The 26,481-nt window shown below is 44.8% G+C and overlaps 1 protein-coding gene across 1 annotated transcript in view; it reads left to right on the plus strand.

The window, feature by feature from the left end:
* Plekhm3 (pleckstrin homology domain containing M3) overlaps positions 1-26,481 on the plus strand; it is a 141,045-nt gene that overhangs the window by 8,233 nt on the left and 106,331 nt on the right. Inside the window, exon 2 of the mRNA XM_059278095.1 lies at positions 7,658-8,590. Coding sequence (XP_059134078.1) covers positions 7,658-8,590 — 933 coding nt within the window. The remainder of the gene's footprint in view (positions 1-7,657; positions 8,591-26,481) is intronic.

Consider the following 26,481-nt stretch of genomic DNA (forward strand, 5'->3'; position numbering starts at 1 on the left):
TTTTTTTTCCTCACCAGTTACTGAATACTTGGCAGATGCCAGGCACCGTGTACAACAACACTTAGCAAAATCCAGAGAGAGCTGGTCCCAGGGCTGCTTCTCTGTTTGCTCACTATCGTCAGTGTATTAATGATGTCTCTTTTCTCTGCCCATTGGTACCACATGGCTACAGCATCCCCAAGGCTCATCTTCTTTGAAACTCCAAAGGGGAGACAGCAACTCTTTTGGGTCTCTTTCCTAGAGCCTCCTAATACCACCCCAGTTTCAGACTGGGTGGCATGCCCAATCTCAAGGCAATTTCGAGTGAAGGACAATACGGTATTGAAAGTGGTTTAAATAAATTATGATTCTTTCCTCAGGCCAGGGGAGAGGCCATCTCCCCTGAGCATATTGTCACCATATCTGAACAAAATTTGGGTTCTCCTGGTGAAGCATTTGACAGGTTTTGCCTTAACTGAAGTTGAGAGAGTGGAATTTCTAGGATTCCTTCTGGTTGGTGCATTTCTGTGATTCTCTAAGTTATACAAAGATGTGATGGAGTGACCGTCTTAAAATCTAAGCAATGGAGATTCTTTTATGTTTATTTTCTTCAGATTATAGAGGCAGAACAGAAAGTTCACTGTGGCCTATATGACATAAATGTTCATGTTTGAGATTGTTTACTAGGTTAAAAGTTGGGTTTGTGATCTCCTAGTCAGCTTTATGTCAGAGAAGAGAAGTTGATCAGGACTGAACTGACCTGGCTACTGTTGCCTACCACAAGGAATTAGCATATCTGGCTCAGAGTTCTCTTAGAGCCTATGCAGGTGACCTGCCTTTTCTTCTAGGTTTATGAGCAAGACAAAAAAAGGATACCCTCTCTTTACCCATAGGAAAGATCTCCAGTGTATCTGTGAAAGGAATATTGTTTGATGTTGGCATTAAATCATCTTTTCTGACAGAGTATGTTTATTAAGCTGAGTGTGTGGGAGAGTGTAGCTAGAGTTTTCCTGCCTGGCCCACAATCAGGACAAATCTCTGTCACCCGCCAGTCCCACAGCCACTCAGACCCAACCAAGCAAACACAGAGACTTACAAACTGTATGGCCGTGGCAGGCTTCTTGCTAACCGTTCTTACAGCTTAAATTAATCCATTTCCATTAATCTATGCCTTGCCACATGGCTTGTGGCTTACCGGCATCTTCACATGCTGTTTGTCATCGTGGCGGCTGGTAGTGTCTCTCTGACTCAGCCTTCCACTTCCCAGCTTTATTCTCCTCCTTGCCCCGCCTATACTTTCTGCCTAGCCAACAGCCAATCAGTGTTTTATTGATTAATCAGTAACACATTTGCCATACATCCCGCAGCAGGAGAGCGCCTCTGTATTACGCTGGCCCGAAGTATACTGTCACCATGGCGCATACTCAAAATGGTCCCCATAGTGTCCCGGCTTCATATGCTTCATGGGTTTCATGGGCAGTGCCTGATTAATACGGTCCTGTTAGTTTCACTTCCCTCCTGTGCCTGAAATGAAGAGAACCAAAGGCTTAAAATGAGTTCAAAGTGTTTTTTCCTAGCTTCTGCCTTGAACACAATCACAAACCATCACGTGAAACAAATTAGACAGCTGCCCGCTGTGTTTTGTGGGCTAAGAATGGCAAAGAAAGAGTTAGTGATCTAGGGTGCCGGAGAAGTCTGCAGTGAGGAAGGAGTATTCCAACTGAGAGTTGAGGGCTGTCTACAAACCCAGGGTGGTGAGAACGTCCCCATAGAGTGGGATGGCCAGGGAACTGACCTGCACGGGAGAGTAAGGGGCTCGGGTGATGGAGACTATTCAAACCAGACACATTGACTTAATGTGGTGTGCTTCAAATGTCTTTCAGAACACTCAGAAATATCCTGAGAGTAGGACAGGGAAGTTGGCAGGGGTGAAGGGTGGGGATAGGATAGCCACCTTCCTAGCAGCCATTTGTGCCCATGTAAGAGCCCCTGATGAGACTTGTCATTGGCTTTCATTTGCATGCTCTGCCCTGGGAAGGAGGGGTGACCTCTTGGCAAGTTTAGGAGAGGAACTAGGTGACAGCCTCTCTCATAAGAAGCACCAGTTCTGCTTCTGACCTGCTCCAGATCTGCCCCTGCATGCCGTCTGCCTTGCATGTGAGTCCCTCAGAAGGGGAGGGCCGTGGCTGTTGAGGACAACTCGTGACACAACCCTATAACCCCAGGGTTGTGTTTGCTTAAACGTAAGTTGCATCGTCCAGCCAGCTGATCGTTGTATGTGCGTGTGTCTGACTACACTGTCAGTGTCTCGGTTGGTTGAAAACTTTGGTGAGGAGGAAGGATGCAGTTTACTGGGTCTCCTCAGGCTTCAGTGGCACCTACAGTGGATTAGTGGGTAAAAAGAACCAGAGAAGTCAGTTGTGCCCAACACATCAGGAGGCTATGACAGGAAGAAGCAGAGTTTGAGGCTAGCCTGGACCTCATAGCTAGACTCTGTCTTGTGAGAGAGGGAGGGAGGGAGGGAGGGAAAACCAGTTAGGCAGCTCTGCCAGTGTGTATCAGGTGAGGTGAGGACTTCAGGGAGAGTGACAGTGGCCAGGAGAGGAAAGTGGGCCACATGGAGAATAAAAGAGATCAGCTTGAGGACAGATGGAGTATAAACCAGTAAGGAGAGCAGGGCCACTGTTTGGAGAGCCACCCCCTCTGTCTTCTCTTCATAACCAACGCCAGCCTCTCCTCAGTGTCTGTTGCTGACACTACCCCTTCTCCAAGACTTACCAGAGCTGCTCAGATGCAGATCTCTTCTGAGGTTCTGAACCTATTAGTTGTCCTCGTTCAAAGGGTTTGAGCACCTTGGGCGTCATAGTGTGGACACTTTCAGACCCATCTTACTGCCTCTCCTGTGGGCTAGAGATGTAGGGGATTCTAGCCAAGTCACCCGTTGACACGTTGTACAGCTGTTGGTAGAGACAGCGCTGGTGTGCAGGATCACAAGATCAAGATTACTGCCCTTGGAGGAAAGAGCTCTTTGCAGAAAATACAGCCATGTGGTGTGGTAACAGAGGACTGGGCATGTTCCTTTCATTTGAGTGGTAAGGCAGTCTCACTGAGGAGGTGAAAATGGGGGTGGTGGTGGTAAGTACATAAAGCATTGGAACTAGAGGGAGAAATTCCAGAAAGTTTTGCAACATCAGAGGCTTGAGGCTAGAATGTACGTGGCTTATGTAAGAGACATAGGGAGGATTGCAGATGGAGTGTGAGAGAGGGTGAGAGATGTTAAAGAGAATTATCAGAGGCCAGACAGTACCCCACAGAATGTGGATTATTAATGTAGGATTGTGAAAATAATATATGAATTTGGAAATTCTGAATTTTTTACATTAGAGATACATCCTGAAGTATTTATAGTTGAGATGATATAATGCGTATAATTTGCTTTCAAACATTCTAGGGAAAAAAATGAAATAAAAACCAAGAGTTGGACAGAGGTAAAGGTGACAAAATAAAACATAGTAGAAACTTGATGTGTGTGTGTGTGTGTGTGTGTGTGTGTGTGTGTGTGTGTGCAGTGTATGCAAATGTATGCATGTGTATTTGTGGATACACTTTCCTGTGTGTGTGTGCAGTGTATGCAAATGTATGCATGTGTGTTTGTGGATACACTTTCCTGTGTGTGTGTATAGTGTTTGAATATGTGTCATGTGTGTTTGTGGATGTACTTTTCTATGTATGTGTGTGTAGTGTATAAATATGTGTGCATGTGTGTTTGTGGATGCAGTCTCCTGTGTGTGTGTGTGTGTGTGTGTGTGTGTGTGTGTGTGTGTGTGTAGACCAGAGATCAACAACATCATGTGTCTCCCTCTGTCTCTCTCCACCTTGTTTTTTGGGACAGGCTTCTCACTGAATCTGGAGCTCACAGTTTTGGCTAGCTTGTCTAGCCTGCAAGACCTGAGCCCCTAAGTGCAGGGGTTACAGATCTGCACCCCTATCTGGCTTCTTATGTGAGTGCTTGAGATCCAAACTCAAGTGCTCATTTGTACTTTACCTCCTCAGCTATCTCCCCACGCCAGTGATTTTTGAAACTGAACAGTGTTCACTTTCTACGTGTCTTCAAGGGTGTTTGAAATTTTCCATAATGGAGAACATTGAAGGGCAAGTTTGGGAGCTTGGACTAAGTATGACTTTTTAGAATATGTGAAGGGTTTTTGCCTGATAAGGAGTATGGAGAGAGCTACGAGAGACCCAGAAAGCTTCACCTGGAACACTGTGAGATAGCCAGGAAGGAGGCAGATTGGACCTTGATGACGGTGGAGGCCGTGAGAAAGAAACTTTCTGGAGAAGTGATGAGGAACTAATTGCAGAAGAGGAATTCAGGTGGGTGGGGCTGCAGAAGCGACTCTGGTGCCCTGCTGGGGACCTCTCCCTTCCCCTTCAGTCAGTAGCAATCCTGGGGACAACCAGGAGGAGAGGAAAGGGATCTTCACTAAGGAGGAACTGAAGCTGGTCTTGGGACTGCCAGCAGGGTGCTGGGCAGCGGTGAGTGGAGGCAAGATGACTGCAGGCCGGCTAGCTTCTTAGTTTTGTTATGAAGAACTTCTGAGTGGTAGTTTCTTGTGAAAGTTAGCGGTTATGGTGAGCCATTTAGAGCATGTTTCTGCATTTTTTGTTTTGTTTGTTTTTTGCTCGGGAAATGGTGTAAATCTTATTAGTGATCCTATCTAAATAATTAAGATTGAAATTCTCTTGTGAAATTGAGCACTTTAAAATGTATATGTAAATTAAATGAGTAAAAATGATAAGATCTGGGGGAAACTCCAACTATGGGAAATTTTTATATATATGTATATATACATACATACATACATACATATATACATATATATGTCTTCTGATTTGTCAGTAGCAAAAAATATTTAAAAATATACTTCAGACCCAATAGAAAGTAATAGTTGCCAGAAATTAGAGAGACATGGTAGTTCCCTAGACCTCTATAATTAAAGGTGTTAATCCTACAAGCACATCTAAGAAAATACGCTATAAACATCCTGCTTTGAGAAAGCACTAGGCGCCCCAAGCAGCTTGCGGGCCCCTCTCCTGTCCTCATGACTCTTGGTTTGTTTGGAGTCAGGGATTTTCACTGTAGCTCAAGCTGGCCTCAGACTCATGGGGGCCTTCCTGCCTCAGCTTCCTGAGTGCTGAAGCCTGGGGGGGAACAAAGGTAGAAGGTCTTATTGGGTGGGCAAACAGTGTTGGAGCACACGTTAGCTCTGGTACCCTGGAGATTTCCTAGTGAGACTTCTTGTCCCTTCCACCTGACCTCCTGTCATGTACATCCGAGCTTATACCTCAGACAGGCGCGAGAGCGTGGGTTGACGTGCTGCTGGGCCGGGCACAGTTACAGTCCAACTTGGAATTAATTCCCAGTAGCTGCCGTAAAAAGCTCTCGGGCAGTAAGAGGAGGAGGTGGCAGTCTCTCTCTAAAAGCAAGAGAGGTGGTTTGTTTTACTCAAGGACTCATCGCTGAGCCTCCGGGTCACGGGAGGAATAAGAGTGGGGGCACACCTCCTGAGTCTGATTATGCAGGAGGCAGCCTGATGGAGAGGGGAGGGGAGAGGTGGCCGTAATGCCTCTGACAGCCCTGCCTCCCCCCTGATTGTCAGGAGAGAAAGATGCCCAGAGAGGAGGTATCCATTATCTCTTCCTACAAAGGGATTAGTGTGGGTTGTGAGAAATTAACGGCTTTTTAGTTACCACAGAAATAGTCATGAATTAACATTAGGACCAGAGATGTAAAGCAGCTAAAATAGGCCTTTCTCCACCTCCTTTCTCTCCCTTCCTCTGTTGATTTGGTATTTTAAAATGAGAGCTAGCTAGCCCTCCCTCCCTTCCTTTTTTTCCTTTCTTTACCCAAAGCAGACATCGTCCCCTTTGCAAGTGTGGTCTTGTCTTCAGGGAATGATTCAGTTTGTGGCTGTCTGTAGAATGTGTCAGTGAGAGATTGAGAAACAACTTGGTAACATTTCTACCAGGTCACTTCTTTCGGACCATTCTCGTGCATGGATATCCTTTCATGGCAGACCAAGGTCTCAGGAGACCAGGCATGGTAGTCTTTACCTGTAGTGTAAGTACCCAGGAAGCAGAAGGATCTTGACTTTGAGGCCAGCCTTGGCTACAAAATGGGAGCCTGTCTCAAGAAACAAATTCTCAGGAGTCGCCGGGCGGTGGTGGCGCACGCCTTTAATCCCAGCACTCGGGAGGCAGAGCCAGGTGGATCTCTGTGAGTTCGAGGCCAGCCTGGTCTCCAAAGCGAGTTCCAGGAAAGGCGCAAAGCTACACAGAGAAACCCTGTCTCGAAAAACAAAAAAAAAAAAAAAAAAAAAAAAAAAAATTCTCAGGAGTCTCTCTAGTGACAGTCCCTTTTATCCAAGAACTGCGCGGCATTCGGTATGGTTATCATGGATTACAGATGTTGTACCTAGATACACATGTGCAAGTGAGGGTAAGGGAGAGAAGAGGAAGGGGAGGGGATTAGACCTACCATGTGTTAGATGCTGGGCTAGAAGCTTATTTCTAATTTAACATGTACTTTTCTTTTTTTTTTTTTGTTGTTTTTTATTTTTTATTTATTTGAGACAAATACTTGCTTTGTAGTACAGGCTGGTGTGCACTCAGTGTGTAGCAGGCTAGTCTCGGACTCATGATCTCCATGATCCTCTTGTCTTGGTTTTCCCTGTGCTAAGATTACAAGTATACTTGCACCTACCTAACAAATGCAGTTTGTTACTAAGGCCCCGTTATTGTATTGATAAGGCATTGTCCTGTGTGCTGTGCCATAGAGAGGAAAGGAGAGCTGACTCCATTAGTGAAGACAGACTTTAAAAACAAATCAGATATTGTTTGTTTGTACTTAAGTAACTTAGGGTACTACAGTCTGATGGAAGCCTGGGGTGGAGGAATAATGTAGTAGGGCTCCCTGACGCTGACCCAGGGGCGTGTGTCTACAGATGAGATGCGGGAAGGCGAGAGGACTCAGGAGGAGAGTCAACTATGTGGTCGCTGGCTAAAGCCATGGGATTCAACCTTGCCAAGGGCACAGCATAAGCACAGTCAGACTCAGAGAGAAAACCGCCCCCTGAGGTGGGAGCTCGAAGGTGAGGTAGGACCAAGGGTAGAGATGATGCTGGCTTAGGGGCCAGGTGCTGCCCTGAGGGCTGATGGGCTTGCCTGAGGAACAGTTTATAAGCACACAGTTCACTGTCTCTGTCCCCCTTCTGGCTTCACCAGCCTAGGAGAAGACAAGAGTCTGAGCAGGGAATTAGCTTGTGTGGTGGGAACGCTCTCTTGTATGTTGGAACTCTGCAGACTTTACCTAGAGAGGGAGGAATCTGGCAGATGTGATCAGTGTGCAGGGCACACCTGTTCTGTTCAAAGCTTCCCAGCATTTCTGTTTTGCACACAGGCAGGCCTCTGTGTCACATTGACATCGCACACACCGTATAGACCTGTGCACTCGTTCATCACCTCAGGGTGAGACATTCCCCCAGGCACATCTTGCCTGAACTTTACTATTTCTTCTTTATTGAATCTGAATCAGGAAGACGTCAGCCCCCAGTGTGGTTGGTTCTATGTACCTGCCTTCTCATAGTTATAACTTTGACTTTTCTTTTCCTCCTTCTAGAACACAAGCAGACGTTCCCAAACATACTGAAGAAGGGCTATCTGGAGATCAGGAAGAACCACGACAGTTACTGGCAAAGCTGTTACGCCGAACTCTCACCCTACAGCTTACACTTCTACAGCCTGGACAGCAGCGGGAACCAAAGCCTGTGTGCCACGTACCAGCCATCCCACTTCCAGAGCATATCTGTTCTGGGCAATCTGGAGGCCAGGATGGTAGACACTGTTCTCTATGACAACTCTCAGCTGCAGCTAAAGGCGGAGTCCCCGTGGGAGGCACTGGACTGGGGGCAGAAGCTCTGGGAAGTTGTGCATGCTGCTGCACCCAATGGCATGGGCCGGCAGGATGAGCTGGCAAACTCACCAGGATTTGGTCATCATGTTGACTGTACACAGAACCACTATTTAGAGAAGACATCCAGTGGGCTGCTGTCCACCCCTGTCTTGGAGAGCCCCAAACAGTACCAGAACATCCTCAAATCAGGGACACTCTACAGATTGACCGTCCAGAACAACTGGAAGGCATTTACGTTTGTGCTGAGCAAGGCCTACCTGATGGCCTTTCACCCTGGCAAGCTAGACGAGGATCCCCTGTTGAGCTACAATGTGGATGTGTGTCTGGCGGTGCAGGTAGACAACCTGGATGGCTGTGACTCTTGCTTTCAAGTCATTTTCCCCCAAGATGTCCTCCGCCTCCGGGCTGAGACCCGCCAGAGGGCTCAGGAATGGATGGAGGCTCTGAAGACAGCAGCCAACGCAGCGAGGAGTTCTGAGCAAAACCTGCAAGTCACACTGAGGCACAAACCCACGGAGCAGATAGGTGGTCGCGAGCTGCGGAAGAACAAGCGTCAGTCGGTGACCTCCAGCTTCTTGAGCATCCTGACCACCCTGTCCTTGGAGCGAGGACTCACCGCTCAGAGTTTCAAATGTGCAGGTATGGAGTGCGCGTCCAGCCTTGAGCTCATTCACGAGCATCCCCAAGTCCTACAATGGGAATTCATTTTTAGATCTTCTCTTGTGACAGTCACAGATGTTGGTTAAAATCATTTATTTATAAAAAGTGTCTCTCCCCCAAGAAGTATACCTCATTAAAAATTTGCTGGGTTCCAGGCCAGCAAGGGCTGCAGAATGAGACCCTGTCTTAAAAAAAAAAAAAAAAATCTAAGCGGTCCACAGGAGGCTTAGTTAGGATTGCCAGGAGTTGAAAGCTAGCAGCTAGCATGGGCTACAGATCAAGTGTCAGGCCTGTCAGGGCTACGGTGTTACAGTGTGAGACCTTGCCTCAAAAAATAGCCCAAACCAAACCAAATCTGTCCATCCTAATACTCACTGGTAAAGCAAATAGAAGCCGTGATGTATGTCAGTGAATCCAAATGACTTGGCCAAAGCCTGACCAGACTGGAATTTAGGCTTCCTGAGTCAGCCACGATCCCATTTCCTCTGCCTTCTTGAATAAAGGTCACTGTGATTGTGTACGTCACAGATTGTTTCATGACAGAATTTTAAGTCCTAGTAACTCCTGGCACAGGATTTGACAAAGTCATGGTCAATCTCAGCTGCCAGGTAGGCAAGGCAAATAAATGTTCCTGAGATTGACCATGACTTTGTCAAACCCTGTTGGACTCTGTAAAAAGTCAGCATTGCAGACTGTGGAGATGGCTGAAAGGAGGCTACACAGTTACTCAGCAGACGATTCCTGAGGTGTGAGGGGAAGCCCGAGCCCCTGGAGCCACTGTGTGAGGTTGACAGAGTGGACTGGAGCCCAGTGCTCTGCTCTGTCCATCTACTGTAAGCTAAATTAAAATCGCCCCCTTTCACCAAACCCCAAACTTGTGGTGGTAATTTGCCACAAAGACAGACTTAACCGGAAGCCTGATGGAGAAGTTTCAAAGCCAAGTTTGTTAGACTTAAGTGTGCTGGTTAAAAATGAACAAGAAGAAGCTCACCACCAGCCAAGAGCAGGGTTTACATTCTGGTCTTGCCTCTGCAAGCAATTGAAAAAAAGCAAATGGTGGTGGTCAGAAAACTCACACTTTAAATTCAGTATAGTCACACTGACCACCTTTCTATTGGAAACTAATCGACTTTAAGGAGGGTCTCGTGACTGTGCAGTAGGAACTTAGAGGTGGGGCTGGCAAAAGGAGAAACTCTGAGCCAGAAATACCAGGACAACCTGGTGTGGCAGTGCATACCTGTATTTCCAGCACTTGGAAGGCTGAAGCAGGAGTGTTGCCAGTTTGAGGCCAGTCTGGGATCTATAGTGAAAACGTGCCTGAGAAAATAAAAAAAAAACCCACATTGCGAGAAACACTGAGCCAGTGTAGAAGCTTCAAAAGGTGTGTGTGTGTGTGTGTGTGTCCGTACATATGACAGACTAGACTTTGTGCTGAATCAACCAGCTACTTTTGGAAGTGGTTTTGAAATAAGGCAATAGTTTTAGTAGTTTTGGTGTATTCCATTTGTCTTGTTTTTATTTATTTTAGATATTGTTAGTGCTTCAGGGTCTCTTTGGTGCATATATTATTATATTTCAGAATTCAGGCATACAACAGTATTAATTGCTTACAAGATAGGCATCCCGAACTCATAGCATACTTATGTGACCTTAGATTGCTGATGGGGTCAGTCAATCTCTTGTTATCGGAAGATGAGAGAATAGGCCAGTCTTGTTCACAAGGCTGTCCCTGGAGTAGGAAGAGAACAAAGGAAGCCTGGGGTGGTCTGCGAGGGCTGCCATGTAGTTAGCACTTCTCACATTTCTCTGTTTGCTTCCCAGTGGAGTGTGCATTGCCCATGGTTTGCACTGAGGAAATATTAGAGCACAAACCAAGTGCATGGAAAATGGAGAAATTAAAAACAGGAAAAGGCAAAGCGAGGAGAGGAGGCAGCGAGAAGGAGCCGAGCAGAAGAGGGAAGTGTTATATAACGGGCAGGAATGGTGCTTTCTGGACGCATCACCAGTTCCCTGAGACAGAATGCCTCCCTTGGCTGTCTAAATTTGGTGCTTGATAAAGCTGTCTTGCTGGCGGATGGCTGAGTGAGGGCGCGAGGGAAGCCAGGGCATGGGAAAGAAGTCTAACTCTGCTTGCTCCGCTCAGCTGTTGCTCATACTTGGGCTTGGCACTCCCGTGGGATGCAGGTGTGGGTTTCTAATTTAGGGTGGAGAGGATGCTAATTTACATACGTAACGTATAATGTAGCACATTCCAAAGTAGGATCAGTTCTGTTCCATTGCCCCCCCGCTTTTTTTTTCCGTCAGAGAGTGTGGTATCCAGCCGCCTCATGATACATGTAGTTTACAGACCTTTTCCTTTCCAGTAATAAACAGGGAAGGAATACCGGTTTCCTGCCTCAGGTTGGAAATTATTCCATGTGTCCTGTAGGGGGCAGAGTCTCAAAAGAAAAAGGAAAAACAAAACAACTTGATAAACAAACCTGATTTTTTTTTTTTAAATTACTCGGGGGCAGTTTGTTATATCAAAGATTGTTGTAGCAGGTGGCCCTTGAGGACCTGTGTTTCCTACGGTTAATTTAAATGACTTGCTCTGCCTTTTGTCATTCTGTCGTCCTCCTTATGACAACGACTCCTCCATGAAAAAGCAGCTGCATAGCATGTGTGCCTTCCCAACTGCCAGTCAGCTCCACACATCAGGCTTTATGTATTTCTTGAGAAGCAAATTCACAGAGTTTCGTGGCTGTAGTGTATCTCTTTACACTGTTGAGTTCTGAATGCCTGCTTCCTCCCCCTCCCTTTAAATATTCTGGATGAATAAGTGTTAACTAGAAGGTAGTCCTGGGTAGCTCTTTATTCTGACGTCATTTGGTCATTATTCAGAGGAGCCACAAATACTGGCATTTACATATATAAAATAGGACAGTTGGCCCTATTTCACTATAGTCTTTCTCTAAGTGAAGAATTCTCTAGATCCCTTAAAATTTTTAAAGAGTCCCTACAGAAAAAAAAATGCAGCATGACCATCCCAGGATTCCTGAGGTTATAGTTTTGAAGCTAGATGCTGGTGCATAACTGCATATTTCTCGGCTTATGTTTAGACTTAGCTGCATAGCTTCCTCTTCAGTTCCATGGCCGCTTAGGGAGCTCTGGCCACAGAAACCTAACCATGTTCATGCCTGTCTCCTGGAGACCCCTGGACTTGAAGTTCTACCTCCTGACATCTGAAAACCCATTCCGGTGCTCATTCCATCATTCACCGCTTGCCCAGTACTTGGGTGTGCCCGGGGTCAGCGCTTCAAAAGTGTGGATGCAGTAATCCCATTGGTAACGGCCAAACAGCAGCCATGACAAGATCCACAGGCCTTCAGAGGTGGTGCCAGCTAGGGCCGTGTGAGACTGCTGATCTCTCATCCTTTCTGGCCTATAAATAAGGCACTCGATAAGGTTGGAGCTCATGTTTGACCATGACGTCACAGGAAGATCTTGAGCAGAGCAGCATGTGCTGGACCAGATGCTGTTGAACTATTATTTGAGGTTGCTTTAATATGGCCTCTGCGGAAAGCTTCTGCAACAGAAAATGAGGTGTGCTTCTTCGGTGAAATTATGGGCTGGAATTCAGAATTGTATCTGATAGTGAGGAATCTGTGATGCTAAAATATTAATGCTTAAAAGATGATTGTGCAGTTTATTAAAATATTTATGAAGTGCATCCCCATCAGAGGTAATTTTGGTTACTCATAACTGCTTTATAGAACAGACTATAAGACAACATGCTTGTTTTCTTTAGGGATTCCACATGAGCATCTATTTATTCTCACTCAGCAGATACATGGTTTTTTTGGTATTAGCACACATAGTCATTTCCCAGCAGTCCGGAGACCTAGCAACTGAGTACAGCCATTTGAAGAGCCTGGGACTTCCTAGGTGTGACAGAGATGCAAAGCTCGTCTTCAGAAGTGCTCCTTGTGTGTCATCTGGAGGTGGTTTGGGTGGCCCACTCAGGGCACTGCTCGGGAGTGGAACTGAAGCTGAGTGTGCTAAGGGAAGAAGAATGGGCCTCAGCCTCCACCGTTTCCCGCTGTTGTTTTTATGGTTTTGCCCTGGCTGCTGTTTAACCTCTGGGGACTGCTGGTGGAGATTGTGCATCTCTGGCATTAAGAGCTGTTACTTTCCTTTTTCTTCCCCTCCAGCCCTCGGGGAGGGGGGAACCTGGGGGGGGGGGAGGGGGTTGCTGTGAATTCTTCAGCCATTTAGTGCAAATTCCCGTAATTACCGGCATTGTGTCTCCCCTGAATGGCACATAACACAGCAGAAGCCGTTCCTAATTGAGACCTTACAGGAGGTACAAATCCCCTCTTTGTTCAGCCTGACAAATTAGTGCCAGAAAGTGGCAGGGTCCGAGTGGGAATCAAAGGCAGGAAACACAAAGCTCCAACTTCAGGCTACTACAGTCATAACCCTGTCTGTCTGTCCTGAAGGGAAAAGAGTGATGACCGAGGAAAAAATGAAGGGTTGTTGTTGTTGTTGTTGTTGTTGTTATTATAAATTCCCTGGACTTGACAGCACCTCGGGGCTGCTCTATTTATTTAGTAAAAGTGATTAAATAGTAATACAGCAGGGCTGCCCATTGTTTCCCTGGGCACCTCCATCTCACAGACCCCCGTTGCCTCGGCTAATTGATTGACAATGAACCTCTGAAAAAGAAGTTTGTTGTTAGGACCCGGGATGTGGGAGCATCCCTGCACCCTGGTGTGTCTCTGCCTGCCTGTTTCATTTTATGTGAACTGTGCTCCAGTCTCCCCTCGGCTCACCTGACCCTCCCTCTCCCTGGCCTTGCTTTTCTGCGCCTTTTTCTCCCTGACACCAACAAACAGGTAGTGGAGAGATTGATCCTTGGGGTCAGCTCTCCAGCCCTGCTCCGGGGAGGCAGAAAACTGAGTCTGAGATGAGGGGAAGGAGAAGGATCGCTGGTGCTTGATGGCAGTAAAGGTGGTTTCTGATGTGTGGGAAGCGCTGTCTGGAACTAGTCTTTGCTCTAAGAATTTTTTTCCCCCCTGAAATTCCTTGCTCAATTCCTTGAAGAAAGAAAGAAAGAAAAATCCTCACACCAATAGCATTTACATGTTGGGGGAGGGAGGAATTTTGGAGCCACAAACAAAACCTTTTTTTTTTTTTTTTTCCAGTGGCTCTCAGTTCCTGAGAAACCAGATTTGATTACTTGAGGATCAAATCTGGCTGTTGCTGGTGGAGCTCAGTACCTCAAGGATGCTGTAAGCTGTGGGAAGATGACCAAAGGCCTCTAGGCAGATAATTAATGGCCCATGGTTATATATGCTCAACTAGCTAAGCTGAAGATAAATCCCTAATTTAACTCTGTTACAGCTGCAAAAACAAATCATTTCAAGCCCCCAGGAAAGCAAAATATATTAAACAAACAGTATTGACCTCACTAATACCACATGGCATTTCATGTGATAAATGAGGGCATATTTCTGGCAAGCGCCTGTTTTATGATATCCTTTAGACATAAAGGATACCTTCACCCTAGCAATGCAAGCATCCCTGACAGAAAGTATAGAGAGGTTAATTATTCATTCGGTAGCTACCAGTTTGGAAGTAAACAACATTTCTGTGTTGGGCCTCGTTAGTTACTTATTGGCCTTGAAGTAAATCCTGCAAAGTGGTCATTGTTGAGAAAGAGAAATTGAATCTGGCAACTGATGGTGTGTATGAATCTCCTTAAAGGAAGATCTCTTGGTTCTCAGATGCGAAGAGGAGCAGCTGTGTTTTTTACTCTAGGAAGAAAAAGGATAAAAGTGTTAGGGAAGGTTTGTTTTCGTCCTGTGTGAAAAATTGGGGGGCAATTTGGTATACCAAAGTGGCAGGTCTTCTAAGGAAGTGAATGTGGAAACCAAGAGAAAGAGAATTTCCTTTGTGTTTCCAGTTTTATTTACGTACTGCTTCAGATTTGCCTCCCTTTTGGTAGGAATAGTAATAAAGCGAGGATTTATTTGATTAGTGGATAGGCAGGTAGATCGTTAGAGGAAGAAAACCACGGCTATGTCTGCAAGGCTTCGTAAGTAAGGAGCACTCAGTCTGTGGTTGCCTTGCCGTGTTGTCCAGGTCACTGTGTCACTGTTTGGGCTTGTGGCTCTTTACTGGAAGGAAAGATCACTCTGTGTGTGTGTGTGTGTGTGTGTGTGTGTGTGTGTGTGTGTGTGTAGTAAATGGCTGAATTTCTCTAACCTTGAATATGGCCACAAAGTTCGCTGGTAGTAAAAATCATCAAATAAATTTTAATTTGAATGCTCATGTCAATAAATATTTAGAAGGGTAAAGACTTATTTGCTTATTAAATTTATTAACTATTTACCAGTCACCTTATGTATCACACATGTTCTCCCAGGATCCTTGGGATGTGTAAACGGGAGTGAGGTACAAGCTGTGTCCTTCAAAGCCTTGCAGAAAGTCCCTGCCCTCAAAAAGCATGTAAAGGGATGGGAGGGAAGGCTCAAGAGGGAGTGTGGGGGGGGGTCACTGACTTGAGACCATTGCTCGGACTCTTGCTTATACAAGAGAATCCCCATTGTGATTTGAAAGCTGAGGAGTTACAGTGGCCTCTGCTTCCTTCCTCATTTTAGACTTTTTTTTTTTAACCTCCAGGAAACCTTCCTTGGCTTTTCTTACATCTAGCAAAGAGAATACTGTCTGCCCATTGTGTAGTAGATGCAGGTAATGCACAAGAGAAGAGTAGGTATGGCCCGGAACTCTGAGGACTTTGTAGTTGCACACAGGAGAATGAGCTACTAGATACCAGGTCAGGTCTCTGCTGGGCAGCGCCCAGTGCTTAGCAAAACGTCTGGCCTAATCCCCAAGACGGTGGAACTTGGGTTGTCGGAGGTTACAGTTATGTTGTTTTGTGAATGATTGATAGTTTCACCCAAGCGTTGCTGACGGATAGGTCCATGTCCGTCTAAAAGGTTGTCAGGGAAGGTGCAGAGTTTGTTAAGGACAGAGACTGGAGGCCTGCCTGGGTTTCCAGTTCTCCTGCTTGCCAAGTTCTGTTGCCGTGGATAAACGGCTTCGTTTTTCTCATCTCAAATGTGAGAACATAATCACATCCACCTTATTATTTGACCTTAAGGGCTCAGGACAGGGTTGGGCACACAGTAAGGCTAGCTATTATTAATATTTGCTTACCTTTGACAGCAGTTGCCTGGATAAAGATTACGTAAGTGTACTCACCAAAGTTAGTGCTATTACAAAACTGAGCTGGACCACTAAGCTAGAGGATGACAGAACTGAGCACGTCAAGCTGGAGAAATGTCTACAAACAAAGAGATGAGATTTGAGTAATGGGTCCCTAGCCCTGGATTCCTATTCGGAAGAGTGACCGCAGTGCTGGAGGGCAGAGGAAACTTGACCAACAACCGTCCCTGTGGGCATACGTCCCTGTGGGCATACGTCCCTGTGGGCATACAAATGAGGCAGCTGGAAGCCAGCATCAGCATCGGGTCTGCTTTGGCTCCATCCAAAGCATTTACAAAACAGGTCCTCGAAGAAGAGAGACCTGGCTGCTGAGACAGCTCAGCTGGTCAAGGCACCTGCTGCCAAGCCTGTCCACTTCCAGATCTCGTGAGGCACGTGGTGAAAGGAGAGAATCGATTACCTCCACATGGGCACCGTAGCTCACAGCCCTCCCCCAGAGTCCTCCCCCACGTGAGTGGACACATACAAAAGAAACATTTTTTTTTTGAAAGAGATACCCTTAATGTCCTCTGTCCTGGGCAGACCACATCTGGAATCTTCAGTTATAGATGTTGCTCTCTAAGAATAAACACCCAAATCTGTTGATGTGGAAGATAGTGAAGGAACTAAAATCAGAGTGGACACGTGAGACTGGATGAGGGAGGACATAACGTGAGTGTCACGTGTTTGAAGGCTGCCGCTTACAAAATAGGTGTACTTGGTGTAATTCCACTGGACTAATGGCACACAGCCACCTCAGACGGGCTGGGAGAGAAGGAGCAGAGGCCTGTCCAGTGGGACGAGAAAACCGCAAATTCCAGATGTCAAAATACTTAGATTGAAGGCTGGAGAGATGGCTCAGAGGTTAAGAGCACTGGCTGCTCTTCCAGAGGACCTGGGTTCAATTCCCCACACCCACATGGGAGCTCACAGTTGGTCCATAATTCCGCATATGAACTCGGTGGGCACCAGGCCCACAAGTGGTACACAGACATACATGCACCGTAATACCATACATATAAATTAAAATATTTTTTTAAGAAGATACTTAGATTGTCTGAGAGTTTTCTCATCTGCAAGGCAGAGAAGCTAATGGAGGGCTCCTGCAGGTGTTTATGGAGCCCCTCCTGAATTCTGAGCACTGTGCTTGGTGTCCAGAGAACAAGACGGCCCCCTTTTGTGTGAGTGATTATAACAGTTAAATTGAGGTCTTTCGTTCTCTTTCCACCCACCTGGGATGTTCTTGCTCTGCACAGTCCCTTTTTTCTCTCATCCTGTAATTTCTTGAATGTCTCTGGTTTAGAGAAAATGAGATTACTGTCTTCTGATTAAATCTCATTCAACAGTGCCTTTTTCCCTTTGGTGAAGAGAACCTGTGCCAGTAGGAATATCAATTGACTGAAAAGATGGACGATGGGAATCCTTTTCCTGGCTTGATGTCTATCGTTGTATAAATTACCCTCCCTTCTACCCTTCCTAGGTCTAGGGAAAAAAATCTTAAATAAAAATATATGGGTAACAGGAATATGAACACACACTGAAACAGTAACGTGAGTCTATGAAGAACAATGTTACATAATTTATATTTTAAACTATTTCATATCCTGAAATTCAAAGAGATTTGATCACTTTATGTAAGTAGGCCGTTTGATTTTATAGGCTATAAATTTGCCTTTTTGATTTATTCCTAGTATTTTCATCATAGAAGTCACATGTATCTCTTTGATATGTTTCAGAAGAAAAAGATCATTTTGAATTTCAGAAGACAGGGCTCTTTTGATAGACCTTCCTGAACTTCATAGGCATCACTGTGCCTTTTTTTTTTTTTTTTTTTTTTTGAGCCGTTCATTTCTCCAAGTCTTTGTTGCTATACTTTGGTCTGGAAAGTTCTTGTCCCTTTTTGTAGCTTCCTTTTTGGCTAACATTGTTCTTATCACGTGTTCATTTCTGGTTAAACTTCTGAAGAAAGTATTACTGCATGATTGGACTCCACATTGAGTTAAAAGTTTCTATTTACTGACCTTTCCCTGGGAGAGAAATTGGTCTAGGTGTGGTTTTAGGATAGACTGGGTAGGTCAAGATCCTTCTTAATTCCTACCTAGGATCTTTAAATTTCTAAGCTTCCCATGGACCCCTAAGAGTAAGAATTCTTACTTAAGAGGCTTTCTAAAATCTGTCTAAGGCAGAAATACATTTTTATGAAAATTTGACATCTTTATTTTTTGAATTTACAATCTTTTTATATACTCCAGGCTATCCTTGAACTTGTGACCCTCCTTCCTTGGGCCTCCCAAGTATCCAAGGATTACCCCCAAACTTGACATTTTTAATGTATCTATAGATAAGGTAATCTAATACAGCAATACCAATTTTTTCTTGTATCACTTTTAAAAACAAATTATTCACTTATTTGAGAAATATGGACTATATACAGCCCTAGAAATTGCTATGGGGGTAACCTAAAAGTTAATTTTGTAGTAGGAAATAAGACTTTTTGCCTATATCTCTTTACACATTGATAAATGCAAACACTGAAAATATTTTAATTAAATCGAATCAATAAGAAACCCAAAGAACATCAAGCTCCTTCTCTTGTTTTGGATGAAAACTTGGGCATGTTTACAAAGCAAAGAACCCTAAGGTGGTGGCTGCTGTGGGAGTCTGTTGGTTATGGCTGTGGATGTAATCTATAGTGTATATTCTTGGTTGAAATCCTCTGTATATCTTAAATGTTCTTATTTTCCAAGTCTTTCTTGACCATCTCTACTTCTGCTTCTTCCTACTCTAATGTCCCAGGTCGAATTGAACATTATCTCACAAGCCTCCCTTGTCTGTTCATATGGATCTCTGTCGTGGGCCTGTGACTTTGTGTTTCACTTTTTGGAAGGGAAGACCTTTGTGCCCCAAGATGTCTATCAAAGATCTACCTACCCCAAGATCTATCAAAGGATGTCTTAGCACCCACATAGACTCATGTGTGTGATGTGGGAAGGGATGTCTGGACCCATGCTATGACCGGTTGAAGTCAGAGCCCCTGAGGTTTTTTTTTTTTTTTTTTGTAATGAAATTTCCAAGTTAACTGAATGCATACAGAGTTAGAGAAAGTACTGACCTAGCTATATAACGTTCTGGAGCCTTTCCTGGAACTCACTCTGTGGCCCAGGCTGGCCTTGAGCTCACAGAGATCTGCCTGCCCTTGCCTCCCAAGTGCTGGGAGTGCTGGGATTAAAGGCGTGCACCACCACTGCCCGGCATTATATAATGTTCTTAACAGAGAAATCAAACCACCCTTTAGTTTTTCTTAGGTAGGTTTATATGAGCACATTCCTTTAAAGTGTTTCTTCTATAGCATTTCAATCATGGAGGTATTAATTTTCTGAAAAATCTCTAGGTTTCTGTGTTGTCCTTATACTATAGAAACATCTATGATATTCCAATAGGGTTCCAGGTAGTCAGTTTAAAGAAAGTAAGGGGATAGGTAATTCTAACACTTTGCCTACATTCTGGCTTCATTTTGTCTGGCAGGCATAGTTAGTATTTGAATTTTCAGACAGCCTTTTTCCCCTTAAATTATTTGCTACCAACCACAGTGTTTTCACCTAGGTGACCACATGAGCTCCAACCACAGTGTTTTCACCTAGATGACCACATGAGCTCCAACCACAGTGTTTTCACCTAGGTGACCACATGAGCTCCTCACTGGCCTTGTGTTCTTCCTTTCCTATGTGATATGTCAGTTGCAATGAGTGTGAGCTTGTCAAAGTTCACACTGGCCCTGATGGGCCTGTTTATAACTGTCAGTTGCTTCCCACTTGTTTGGGCTTGAATTTCAGCCTTCTCCCGGGCTTCAATCCTTGCCCCTTGCCTAAGTTCTAGCACTGGGTTCACTCCTCCTCAAAAATAATACCCCCCTCTCAAACATTCAAATGTCCAGTTGCTCCTCTGAAAGATTACTGCTCCGGCACTACCCTAACTCATATTTCAGGTCAGTGCTTAGATGCCACTTCCAAGACTTTTTGGCAACTCCTCAAACTGCTTAGGATTTATTAAATCCCCTCACTATAAATGCAAGCTTAGTGTCTCTTGCTCCCCTGCTGTTGACAGGTGAGACTGTAAGATTTTTTTTGTCTAATTGTTTCTTAGTGTGTTGTCTCCTCCGTGGCTGCAGAGGCTGCTCTGGCAACTGCTGTATTCATCCTGTCCGTTGCCATCTGCCTAGCTCTGCATCTGGTACGCCATAGTTCCGCACCGAGTGGTTGGGCTCGTCTGTCTGTCTGTCCGTCCTGACCCTTCCTTCTGCACGCCCGCCGCTGGCTTCGCTGCTTTCACATCTCTAGGGAGCTCAGGTAGGAGTCACCTGCATGACAGGTTGACATGAAAGGGAAAGTATGAGCTCAGGCCCCCCAAGACCAAAGTCTCAGCACCAAGGAGATTTATTTGCCCCAGAGGCACAGAGGGCGGGAAAAAGAGACAAAGACAGGAGATAGAGGGCATCAGTAAAGAGGTTCTTCTCAAGCCCCAGCCTCTTAGAGACACAGAATAGTAGACACACCTGATGTGGTGGCTGGGGGACATCCAGCCTCAGTGGGTAAGTAATAAATTAGGAGCACAAAAGCATGATCTCCTGCTGGTGACCCTGCCCGGACTTAGAACCTCAAGCCAGCCTTTCCAGCCTTAGGAGTTAGCACTTTCATTACTCGGTCCTGGGGCAAGGGTTAGCTGTTTTGTCTGTATACAATTCATATATTAAAAAATTCTAGCCCAACCAGAATCACATATCTTAATTTAGCAATATTGTACATCACTGTATTTTTGCCCAGAAAATATTGGGAGGTCCCCCAGAGATGTCTTAGATTGGCCTAACAATGGATGGACCGCCTTTGGGAAAATGATGTTTCTCGTCCATTGTTAGGATGAGGGATTTTATCTTGAATAAAGGGTGCCTGATAATGCCAAGGGTTTCCTGGCATCCCCTGAAGCTTAACTCTACCAGTAGTCTTACCAACATGTATGTCCCAGTTGCCTTCCCTTTTCGTCCACTACCTGTAGTGGAGGCCCCTGTCTGAGCCATCGACTGTAAGGAGTTTTATAAGGCTAATAAGTAATATCTCTGCCTTTTCCCTTGAGATACCATAAAGATGAGACCAAAATATCGTATTGTCCAGAGACCACATTTCTTATTCTATAATGGACCCCTAAAGTAGATCCATTTCTACATCTGGCCACAGCTGGACTCCCTGTGGCAATACCCTCTTATTGCAGTAGCAGAAAAACCTGTTCTCTGAGGTCAGGCTGAGCATGCCAGGATCCTTCTTTTAAACTCATTTGTTAGGGAGACGGCTCAGAGGGAAGGACATTCGCCATCAAGTCTGGTGACCTGAGTTTGATCCCCAGAACCCATGTAAAGGTGGAAGGAGAGAACCGGTTCCCCAGAGTTGTCCTTTGACCTCTACAACTACACTGTGGTACATGCACACCCCCATCACACAATAACATATAAAAATTTAAAGACTAAACTCACCAGTTAGATACCTCATTTCTCCATCTGCGAAGAGGTCTGATAAGGGGCTGAGAGAGAATCAGAGACTATTATGCTAAGAAATCCCTTTTAGTGGCAACATGAGGACCAGAAAATAGGAATTTCTACTTGTAGGCAGTTTTTAATTTGGCCTATCTTGTCGAAATTAAAGAATACAAACAGCCTGCCTTCAAATACCAAGCATTTAGTTAAAAAGATTAGCTTTGGACATGGTCACAGATGTATTTTAAGAGAATCAGAAAAACCCAAAAAGTCGTAAAACAAAGGAATAAAGGAAAGAAGTAAGGCAATGCTGTTTCTAAATCTCATGGCGCATATGGAATTGGGTGTGGGATGGAAATGAAATCCAAGCATGGATTCACAGCAACCTGATGAAAGTCATCTTTTTCCATTTGGAGACTGTCCCTGCTACTCCTTGGGTCCCCTCTCATGGCTTTAATTTGACCAAATTGTTGTCATTACTGAAATAGCTCAAGTAGACATTACTCTAAGAGATGCTGTCGGGGAAGAAGCAGGAAGATTGTCTTTTAAAGATGCCGTAAAGTTCAAAGAGATGAGACCCCGTGCAACATAAGGAAAGAGAAGCATGTGTTAAGAACAGGGAGTGATGTGAGGGGAAGTCGGAGGCGACCGTGGTGCAACACTGTGTGTGATTAAGCTACAGACTGCGAGGCTAATGCCAGTCGAGACTTGGAAATCCAAACTGGAAGAAAAGATTAGGTCCAGAAACAGAGCAAGGAGAGACCCGTTGTTTCTCAGATAAACCAAAAAGATAGCAACTTCTAAGCTACTGAAAGGTTGTTGACCTTTGAGACCAATCATGACAGAGATGTAACTAGGGGATCACACAGGGAGAGCTGGTGTGATTTAACAGAGTGTTAAATGCCAGCAGAAGGTGCTGCAGGAAGAACATAATTGGCGCATACATTGGATTCTTTGCAAGACAAAGTGTTTGGAGCAGGCCTGGGGGTAAGGTAAGGTGAATCACAGGATCTTTTAGAAGATTCAAGTGAAATTTCTCCAAATGAAAAATGTCAAATGATCCTGAGTTTAGAGAGTGTCAACACTACTATTACTTCTTTTCTCAGGCCCAGCTCTATTTCAGAGGAACATAAGGCAGCTTACTTAATAAGGCAGCTTATTTAAAATACACATCCTTCCCCAGCTCTAAATAGCCCAGCCTCACATCATACTGAGGCTGACCTCCTGTGCTGGATCACAGGACTTCAGGCTCAGTGTTAAGACAGAACTGATGGAAAGAGGTAAGCTGTGCTAAAGAAGCATTAACTCCTGTGGCCAGTAGCCTTCAAGTGAGGGTTCTTAGTGGGCAAGTGATTCACCAAAAGGATTCTTTGTAAAGAGAAAGCCCCGAAGTTACAAGCAGGCTGTTTAGAAGACAGAATTCAGCATGGGCAAGACCTCTTTTCCATGGCATTTCATTTACCAAGCAGCTTGAGTCATTTTCTTTGGGTGAGAAAGTAAAGCTTGTAGAAGGGCTTTTCCCATTCCCTAGTAGAAGTTAGAGCCGTTGCTGGCACGGAAAGTGATTAAGCTGGGTGAGTATAGAGAGCTCTGATATTCTTGCTCTCCTGTCTTTGCACGGGCGCAGGTTTTAACAGTGATGTGTCCATCATTTGGGCCTAGTAATGCTTTGTTGTAGAGGCCTGTCCTGAGCAACATCATTTTCCCTCCCAACTGCCTGTTCTTCTGACTCTAGGGGCTCGTGCAGAAGTTGTGGGCTCAGAACAGCCTGGGCATTTTGACAGATCCATTTTGACAGTACTTCCACATCAGGCTGCAACCCCTCTTATTTCTGTTCCCACGACAAGACCCAGGCAAGTCAGGGCTCAACTGGTTCTCCCTCCTCCACTTCTTCCTTAGCAGTGAATCCTCTCAAAGCTCGGAATGCCACCCTGCTTAAGACAATTCTAGCAGTTCCTCTGCCCAGTTAGATCACCGTGCCCCGAGCACATCCTCTTATTCCAAGCTCTTGTCCAAGCCACCTTCCAGTGGCACCTCACAGTGTCACTCAGATAACTGGAATACAGGGGTTCCTAAACATGCTCTGCTTTGTCTGACTGAAGTCTTTACTGACATGACTTTTCCTAAAGTCTTTTTCCCCCCTCAGAATCCAACAAACAGAAGTAAATGAGAAAGTCAAGTCATTGACTTTAAGAGGAAAACAGAATGGAAAAATTACTACATTTGGACTGATTTAAATATACTGGGAGCTGAAGTTATAACATTTCATTATGAAACTTTCCATCTTACACTAATATAAACACTACCATTGAAGTGTCTTGTAAGAAAAATTAAAAGTAACGTGACGATTCAAATCATATCTTTTAGAAGTGAAAATCTCTTGTAGATCATTCTGTTTACAACTCAAGGTAGATATTTAGTAGATGAAAAGCAGTCAGTATCTCTAGAACGGTGCACATTATTTACTTATTCGCCTTAGCAAAAATCAAGATTTATTGCCTTTCAAGATAAATTTTGACTAAATATTGACTTTAGGTTCTCAATCATTATTTACCTGAAAGACCAATAAATCCTGACACTTCTCATGAATCGGCATCGACTCAGTATTTGTTAATTTCTTTCACAAATTTATAATTAAAATTTTTAAATTAGATTTTTGAAAACTATAGGTAGTGTTTCTCTGCATGTATGTGTGTGCACCACGTGTGTTCTTGGTGCCCGTTGTGGTTAGAAGACGGCATCAGATGATCTAGAACTGGAGTTATGAATGGTTGTGAATCATCATACGGGTGCTGGAGTCAAACCCAAGTCCCCTGCAAGAGCAAACAAGTACTCCAAAGTGCTGAGCCGTCTTTCCAGCCACGCTTTATAGCCTTCGTAACAGCATTCCGTGAGATTGGTCAAGTCCTGTAGTGTTTAGTAAGCTTGTATTTTCAGTCAGCAGAAACCACCTGACATGTGCTATTCCCTTCATTTCTTAAATATAGTAGTACCTTTAGTACTATTAATACAGCCAACATATTGCACATCAAAGATGTCTTAGATTTTAAATAGTCAGTACAAATAATGCCCCCACACAACTAGAAAACCCAAACCAAACAAAAGCCTTACCTAACAGTTTACAGTTTACTTGAAGTTTTTAATCCTATTCAGACTAGGAAAAAATGCAGGGTTGCGTTTCTTTGGTTGCCTTAATTCTGCAAGTAGAATCAAGTCATACACAGTGATGCTTTGTAGGTAGCCTCTGTCTTGCCGGTTGCTGTCTGCTGGTTCCAGTCTCCTCATCTGCCGCTGTTCTGCCTCTAGATATAATGGGCACCGAACTCTCACTGCACAGTGCTAGTACTTCACAGGCACGACATTTGCACATCGCTGTAGTGAGAGGAAAACTCCTTGGTTCAGTACACCTGTTTCCCCCCAGAGGAGTCATTTCCTCCTGTTACTTTCTTAAGGACATAACTGTGCTCGCAACAGTTGCAGTCTATTCTGCAAGTGCCAACTCAAGTTAACCTAAGTGCCTCAACCATGGTAGGGACCATTTCCCTTCCTAGCCTGATTCATGCTTTTGAACGTGTGTCAGCCCTCAGACTGTACAGCAGAACTTTGTGAGCCAAGTTCTGGCCAACAGGTAGTGAAATTTTCACATATATATTCTCTCAGCACTGTAAACTTTGTAGGTGAACATAAAATGAAACTCGCCAGTAAACCATTGTTCTGTAATAAACAGACATGACTTCAGGATAGGTTTGGAAATAACCAGTATGTTTCAGGATTATATTTAAGTGTGTAGGGTCTCTTCCAGCTATAAAGGTCATTTTTTTCTTTTCTTTTTTGGTTTTTCGAGACAGAGTTTCTCTGTATAGCTCTGGCTATCCTGGAACTCACTCTGTAGATCTTGAACTCACAGAGATCTGCTTGCCTCTGCTCCCTGAGTGCTGGGATTAAAGGTGTATGCTACCACCACCTGGCTCATTTTTTCTTTTTAAAATATTTTTCAACTCTTCATTGACAGTTTCATACATACATACAAAGTATCTTGATCATAGCCACCCACACTCTCCTTTCTCTCCCTCCCTGGGCTCCATCCCAACATAGCCCCCCTCCTACCTTCTTTATCTTCTCTCGGTTCCTCCCTTCCTTTCTTCCTTTTGTAACTCACTGAGTCCAGTCCATTAATGCTGCCTGTGCATGGGTACATGGCCATCTACTAGAGCCTGATCCATGAAGAAAATGGTTGCTTTTCCCAAGCAACCATCAGCTGCCAGAAGACGTGTCAGCAATGTTTGGGGCTTTGTGAGCTCCTCCCCGACCCATCCTGGAATGCTGACTGACTTGATGTTGTGCAGGTCTTATTTATGTAACCCCAGCTGCTGTGAGTTCATGAATGCAGTGCATGTCATGTCCAGAGCACCGCAGTTCACAGCTCCGCCCCCTCTTCCGTGCTGTTTCCTGAGCCTTGCGGGTGCAGAGTTGATATAGATGTTCCATTTAGGGCCGAACACCCCGTGGCACTTATTCTTAGCTTTTTGACCAGTTTATGAGTCTTCACACTAGTTGTTGTCCACTGCAAAAAGAAGTTTCTCTGACCAAAGTTGAGAGCAACACTAGCCTGTGGGTAGAAGCGTAAATATTTAGAAGGCAGATTGACAACATGAGCAGTTAGCAAAACAACAGTCGTAGGTTTCCCTGTAGGGCATATGGCCTCCCTAACCATAGATTTGGGGGCCAGGTATTAAGTGCCAGGCATGACTTTCCTGTGGTGAGTGCCTGGAATCCAGTCAGAAAGTGGGTAGTCACTGCTGCCCTAACAGTCACACCACTGTTACATCCGTGGGTGCATCTTTGCAGGTCAGTATCGTAGCATGCAGGATCTGGCACTGGGTAATGCCAGTTCTTCAGCCTCCCCCCCCCCCCCATAGCCTGCATAGTACCTTGTGGCACTGTGAGAGCTAGCCAGAAGGAAGAAACTTCCTAGTCCGCTCCAGATTAATTTTTCTATGTCCAGCCACCAAAGTGTGCGGTATCTTTAGCTATAGAATCTTACCATCTAGTTAGTTATAGTGAGCAACCAAGGGCATTGGCAATAGCCTGTGTTGTTCTG

The sequence above is a fragment of the Peromyscus eremicus genome, chromosome 13 (assembly GCF_949786415.1).
Source record: "Peromyscus eremicus chromosome 13, PerEre_H2_v1, whole genome shotgun sequence".
Lineage (NCBI taxonomy): Eukaryota > Metazoa > Chordata > Mammalia > Rodentia > Cricetidae > Peromyscus > Peromyscus eremicus.